The 6,846-nt window shown below is 31.8% G+C and overlaps 1 protein-coding gene and 1 long non-coding RNA gene across 3 annotated transcripts; both read right to left on the bottom strand.

Moving 5' to 3' along the window:
* Positions 1–1,403: 1,403 nt before the first annotated feature.
* Positions 1,404–3,705, bottom strand: LOC125062273. Of its 2 annotated transcripts, none has more exons than XR_007119224.1 (2): positions 3,546–3,705; positions 1,404–2,481 (listed from the first exon to the last, which is right to left on the bottom strand). It is a non-coding gene; the product is annotated as an uncharacterized LOC125062273 (long non-coding RNA). The 2 variants fall into 2 exon arrangements; XR_007119223.1 differs by lacking the exon at positions 1,404–2,481 and adding an exon at positions 3,031–3,169.
* Positions 3,706–4,444: 739 nt separating this feature from the next.
* On the bottom strand, positions 4,445–6,669 carry LOC125062546 (BPTI/Kunitz domain-containing protein-like). The gene is made up of 5 exons (XM_047668549.1): positions 6,666–6,669; positions 6,196–6,300; positions 5,718–5,909; positions 5,338–5,425; positions 4,445–4,626 (listed from the first exon to the last, which is right to left on the bottom strand). The coding sequence occupies exons 1-5, from the start codon at positions 6,667–6,669 to the stop codon at positions 4,461–4,463; spliced, it is 555 nt and encodes a 184-aa protein (XP_047524505.1). The 3' UTR covers positions 4,445–4,460.
* Between the last annotated feature and the right edge of the window lie 177 nt (positions 6,670–6,846).

Here is a 6,846-nt window from a genome sequence, read left to right as displayed (position 1 = left end):
GTGCAGAATCAATCGCGTAACTGCAAATTCGCAGGGCGCATCGCACAAACTTCCTATTGTGTATGGTGCATTCCTGCGATATATCACGCTAGATGACTCTATCGGACAAAATTGCGAAGTGGTTTTGTGTGAGCCTCTCACAAACGTAAGACCGCTGAATTTTGAAATAAATACAATGAATAAAGCATATAGATATGACTTTGGTAACTTAGAGTCACTTTTATCAGCTAGTATTAGCACATCCATACCGATAGGATGATCAAAGGTGAGTTTTAGTGATCATCTATTGCTAATCGCGATATCTATATTTTATCTTATTTGAGACACATACAATCTCACTCAAAAGGCGTAGTAAAGTACGTATCCTCAAGTCAATTTCTAATTTTAACAATACTAAAAGTCAATCCTCATTCAGAATAAATGGTCTAAGATAGATTTAAATTTTTTTGTTAATGTTTCAAACAACTTTTTCAACAAGGTGTTCTGTATTCTGTACACGTTTAGGTTGCTATTGAGCTTGCCGAGGTTCTGCAGTTATGTATGGCCCAGACCCGAACTGACAGTTTTTATGCCATCATTCGGAAAATGGTAGCATCTTTGTTGCATCGTGCAGCCATTGCACCACTGGTATTCTGATTATGTTGATCTCAAAGAACACGCAAATCTTAAAACGTTGGTATGCTGTCCATGCACCACTATAGGAGTTTAGTTTTTTTTGTTTTATTTACTAACCAATAATAAGACCGAACTTTTATTAACTCTTACTAAAACTTCATCATATCTGAAATAAATAAGTTCTTATTACATATTAGAAATTTGATTAACAGTACCTAATTTTGGCATATTTTGTGTCTAAATGAGGATGACTTTATTTGTCCCGTATCCCCAGATAATGGAACTTAATAGGCAAAAAAGCATTTTGCATTGCAGAGCATCCAAGCCGCTATCAGCTGAAATAGTTTCCCATGGAACAAGTCTCTTCTCTACTCTACACACTATAACTCCAAGGGGAGTTACTAAGACTAGAGCGGTTCTATAAGAACTTATACATATATATGTTTTATTTTATAGAAAAGGGGCTAGCAAACGGGCTCGCCTGATGTTAAGTACCGCTGCGCCGCCATTGGTACGACGGAGCCATCAATGCTAAAGGCTCGCGAGTGCGTTGCCGGCCATTTAAGAATTGATACACTCTTTTCTTGAAAGACCTTAAGTTGAATTGGTTCGGAAATACTTGAAGCTGGTTCCACGTAGTGGTTGTGCGAGGCAAAAATGCCTAAAAAAACTCTCAGATGCAGTGATATTTATAAAAACTATGTTATATCTGAGATATCAAACTCTCGTCGCATCGGATAAAAGTAAAGGAATCCATTTATAACAAGTTCTAAAATAATAAACGCATAATAAACTCATAAATATATTGCAATAAAATTTTATCAGGTATCAAAAATCGGCGTCATCAAAAACATCTTCCATACTTTCTTTTTTACTACGGGCCACAAAACTCTCATCACATAATTGTATCGACAGATAGTCTGATATATGATAATATGATTGCAAACAAAATATATACATGTTGCTCGACATTTTGTGGCAGGAGATCAGTCTCATAGAGGAGCCTAAGATATTACCCAACGATCTACTCCACAGGATCCCAAGAATGTGGACGAGAGGCCTCTTCCTTTTTTTCAGAAAATTATCTTCAGAGTTTACTTGCATAATTTCAGCTTTGGATTAGGCGGTACAATAGTAGCAGCAGGCTTTTCTAGGGGCAGCCGGGATTAGTTTTGTGGGATATGTTTGTGTGTATACAGTTTTCTTGGTGAAGGGATTAATGGGTTCCTTTGTCGCACGATGTTTCACTTCCATCGTTATTCTCGCGAATTTTTCACCCTTTTCTTCTTCTTTTTTAATTAAAATAAAATAAGGTCGAAATTCATTTGAATACATTTTGCGTTTTTTTTAATTCTTTTTAAATTTATTTAACATTATCAAAGTAGATTGAAAGATAATTTTGTGACATTGACTTTTATTTTCTTCGAGAAACTTTTGCAATAGAAACTTATTACTATTAAATACTTTATGGCTGAACTTATAAATATTATTATTCTGTCTTTTATGCAATCTAGCTATACAGCAGTAGATTAGATAGTAGATGCAGTAGAGCAGTAGTCTATGGTGTAAGAACCACAAGGAGATAGCTACTATTGAAAATTATAAGTCCTATAATAAATATAAAATCTCCTCTTACCGCTGGTACATATGCAACATTTAAATAAAAGTTTATTTGTGTTTTCCACATTTAGAGCTTTCTGTTGTAGAGGATGTTTGATAAATATCTTTTAATTGCTTCAATATTGATTTAAAATTATTTTCACCGTGCTTTGCATTCAGCTGAGACAAGATACGTCGTATTTGTACTGCTAATGTCGTTTTGCTCTCACCAGCACCAATTTCATTATCACGCGACTTGTACAGCGCCTGACAACAATTTATATTTCATAAGAGTGCTGTCCCAATGCATTTATAGACGCGTATGTTAAAGTTTTGCACTTGATAAATCATCCTACAGCTGTGTTAAGGTGGTATTTGAAGAGCAATTTCAACTGCTGTTGCGTCTGACAATATTTTTTTTAATTCACTTTAAATTGGCAAACTATGTATATATTGTCATTTGGACGTCTTAAAACAGAGTTAATGTTAGACACGTCATAATCGTGTTTCTAGAAGTATTAAACTTAATACTAATAAAAAACCTACGCTATTAAACAAACAATAAGCAACTATTTTATTAAGGCAATTATATCATAGAAAACGAATGAATTTAATTCCATTTACGCGATCTTAGATTTCTTTAGCTCCATTTTTTTTAACGCCTGCTTTGTGGTGATTTCAAATATGTTTTTATAACACAAAATGATTATATATTATAAAAGGATTTTGTTGAAAAAAAATATAAGAAAGTATTTTAACGTTTACATAGTATAGTACAATTAGATGGGGTCCGGCGAGGAAGAAATTTAAAAAAAATATAATTAAGTAGTTTTTATTGGGTTTAGTATGGGGATGTACTGTTTGTTAAGCGAAACATAAATTTTCGTTTTGGCAGAGGTACTTTAACATATTTCCACGAATCTTCGCGAGGTGGCTTAGCTTTGCATACAGTACACTGTAAAGTAAATAATTTGAGACTGTTATAGTGTTACATTTAAACTAGTCCAAAATTTTAACAATTTGCGTATTAGCTGGGTCGTTTAAATCATATTTAAACTTATCGATATTGTATTTAAAAAGCGTATTAAATTGACTAAGTGCAGCCGCAACAGAATATATAGTCCTATTCATATCGTTGTCTTCTAGTGGTTCAATGCGTTTCTTTATGGCCTACGGTAAAGTAAAAAACCACACTAGTGTATACCTGTTAGTTAATGATAACTTGATTTAGATCAAAGCTTTTAGCGAATTATGTAATTCTTATGAACGGTTAGTGACCTACTAATACATTCAATAATGGTATTCATAAAGTAGAAATAATTTATACTTACACAATACGCAAGATTTATTACCAATAACATAAAATAAAATGTGGTTAACTTCATGTTATTGAATATAGTCAGTGGAGCGAGTTACTACTTCAATTGTTTCTTGGTTAATAAAATGCAATTTCACAATGTAATTGAATTTTTATTGATATTTACTGTATAATTTACAGTTATATTCGCAGAAATAGATTTAAAAAAAGTATTAGTATTAATATTAACCTTATGTACGTACACTCATTCCTTTTGTTGTATGAACAACATAAAATAACTTAGTTTTACTTGAAACTAGCATAAAGTTAGAACTATTGCCATAAAAAAACTTGCTTAAAGCATAGGCACTAAATAATCACTAAGGGAATTATAGTGTAGCTTTTATTTAGAATTTTATATTTCTATTCATTCCTTCTTAAGAACATTTCTCGAAGAATCATGTACACATTACAAGTTTGCAATTGGATTTTTTACCAATGAGCGTTCAGACATGTGTGTAGAGTCCTGGACATACAAAATATTAAAATAAAGCAATTTCCTTAAAGAATCTATATAAATAGGTAAAAATCTTTCAATACATCGATCCATCATTCGGAAAATGGTAGCATCTTTGTTGCATCGTGTAGCCATTGCACCAGTGGTATCCTGATTATGTTGACCTCAAAGAACACGCAACGTTAAACGTTGGTATGCTGTCCAATGTCCATGCACCACTATAGGAGTTTAACTTTTTTTGTTTTCGTAAAACCAATACTAACATAACTTTTACTAACTCTAACTAAAACTACATATGGATATAATCTGAAATAAATAAGTTCTTATTATTAGTAATTTGTGGCATATTTTGTGTCTAAATGAGGAATGATACTAGGTCGGGCTATTAATATTATCTTTAAATATTAAAAAAACACTATTTTATTTATTTATTTATTGCACTTCGGGAATATTTATAGCTGGTATACAAGTAGTGAAGGCATGAGCACGACTTAATGTATTGTTGGGAGGAATAAGGCAAGTTCCAATACATTCTCCATATGAGTGAAAGTTGTTTTGATTACCTCCACAGCCTGAGTAGAGATGCTGTCTGCAGGTTCTGTAAAAATAAATATTAGGTCCTTACAAAAAAAATTGAAATTCGCGTTTTGTATGGGAGAAGTTATCCAATTTCGAAAATAATGGTAATCTGTTGAAGCAAGATCCGGGGAGTAAGGTGGATGTCTTAGACATTCCAATTGAAGCTACTCTAATTTGATAGCAGTCTGTTGTGCAGTGTGTAGTCTAGCGTTGGCGTGAAGCAGCAGTGTCCTAGAGCGATTGACCAGCCTTGGTTGTTTAGCAGCTTGCTTTTCTATCATGGTTTGCAGTTTCTGACAGTAGACATCTGCCGTAATCGTCTGGCCAGATTTAAGAAAGCTATAGTGAACGACCCCGGCCACAGCAACCGCTCACAAGTAACTTTTTCAAGTAAATTTTCGCTTGGGGCACGTTTTGGCTGGTACGGCTGGGTTCAGCCATTGCAATGAGCGCTTCCGATTATCGTACAGGATCCACTTTTTATTTTATATTTTAAACATACATATTAATCTTAAAGTATCGACACATTTTCACACAGTTAAGGAGTTAAGGAGTTTATATAATCAAATATACAGCTAACTTTAATATAGATTATTATAATACGTTACGGAACATATAAACTATTTACTAAATATTTTTTTCAGTCAAGGGACAATTAATTTTGATAACAAGATTAAACAAAAATATGTTTCACTAAAAACTAAATTTATAATATGTTACTTCAACTTACTTAGAAAGTGTGTCCCATGCCCAACGATTATAATACCCAAAACAGCTACCATAGTCAAATGTCAGTGAACAAAAGTATGGTATTTTAACTGTAAAGGAAATTTTATTATAAGGAAATAAAAATAGTAATCAATTAAAATCACAAATCCTTATAATATTTTAGTAAACTTTATCTTGTTCAAAACATAAGCTTATTTCTAAAATTAATGTTTTGTTATTTAACTTCCTAACATATCAAAAAAAACTTTGGATGGAACATCAAGCATATACTTGCTACAAAAGGAATTAAATAATACTATCTGAAAAAAATCAACTGGATCATGATGAGTCACAATATTAAATAATTAATTTAAAAGATTCTAAAAAACATCTTATCATTACGTGTAGCATTATGGACATCTAAATAGCAGTAATCATGGCAATCTTTCTTTGTGTCAAACCTATTTCCATTGCCCTGGCATCCTCCCCAGAAGAACCGGTAACATTTACTCTGTCTGACATCATAGTACCATTGTATTATATCTGCACGACAGGGCCCAATGTCAGGTCGTAGGAAACAAGTTTTGTGCCTGGCTGGAAGACAAGAGTAGAGATACTTATTTAGAACACCATCTTAATTTTAAGATTATTTGTATTTGATTACTTTATATTTATAAATACAGTTGTTCTTTGTAGTGTTGGTATTGCATGGTTCAAGGGAAAAATATGATATAAGATTGCATTTAAACCAAGGCCCTAAAACATATTTAAGGAATATCTATAGATTTCTTAAATATAATGCTTTTAAAATATTATTTAACAAAACATTTAACTATTGTTATAACTTTAATCTTGTCAATGAAATATATACATAACATACCCTTTAGTGTTTGATTAAATTGTATACATAGTCTTTTAACATTAGGGTCTCTTGTAGTTGTAATTTTACGGGTATGTTGCCTTTTATGTTTTTTACGGCAATATCCTGAGAAAAGTAATAAAATGCTGATTATTATCACTACTTGAATTTTGTTGCTTTTGCCACTAGAAAATATGCTTTCTTCCATAACTAAGAAGTATTTGGTATTTTAAAAACAAACTTGTAAAATATTATTTAATGAGTATATTATTTTTATATCCCATGATCGTAAAATTGGAACACTTTCAATAGGAGTTTTATTGCTTATTGGTTGGTGTGAAAACGAAAACTATTTTCTTTTGCTTCTTTTAAAGTTGCAGCATACCAATTTTGATGTATTACAAATAAAGAAAGGAATCGAGTAATAATTAAAATAAATAACCTCTTTATTTTAAGATTCGGTACAAATTTGCTGTCTCTACTTCACTCGCCCATAAGTTGTTGCCTATCTTCTGGACTTTTTTTCGAAATAATTTAATATTTTTTCGAAATTATTAAGTCTTAAGTTCTTAACGCTGTATAAGCCTGACAACATCTATAAGATTCAAAAATCAAATGATAATAAATTATGAGAGGTTTCATAACTTTTCTACTTTAAACTCAAAGTTCAAA

The sequence above is a fragment of the Pieris napi genome, chromosome Z (assembly GCF_905475465.1).
Source record: "Pieris napi chromosome Z, ilPieNapi1.2, whole genome shotgun sequence".
In the NCBI taxonomy this organism is placed as follows: Eukaryota; Metazoa; Arthropoda; class Insecta; order Lepidoptera; family Pieridae; genus Pieris; species Pieris napi.
Note: the sequence above shows the minus strand (reverse complement) of the source record. Positions and strands in the feature narration are given on the sequence as shown.

Bases quoted from the DNA above. Each gene is read 5' to 3' on its own strand.
- LOC125062546 (XM_047668549.1), bottom strand. The intron at 5,910-6,195 runs GTATGTTATGTA...CTTGTCTTCCAG, and splicing joins ATTTAATCAAACACTAAAGG to CCAGGCACAAAACTTGTTTC. The intron at 4,627-5,337 runs GTAAGTTGAAGT...TTATTTTTACAG, and splicing joins GCATGGGACACACTTTCTAA to AACCTGCAGACAGCATCTCT.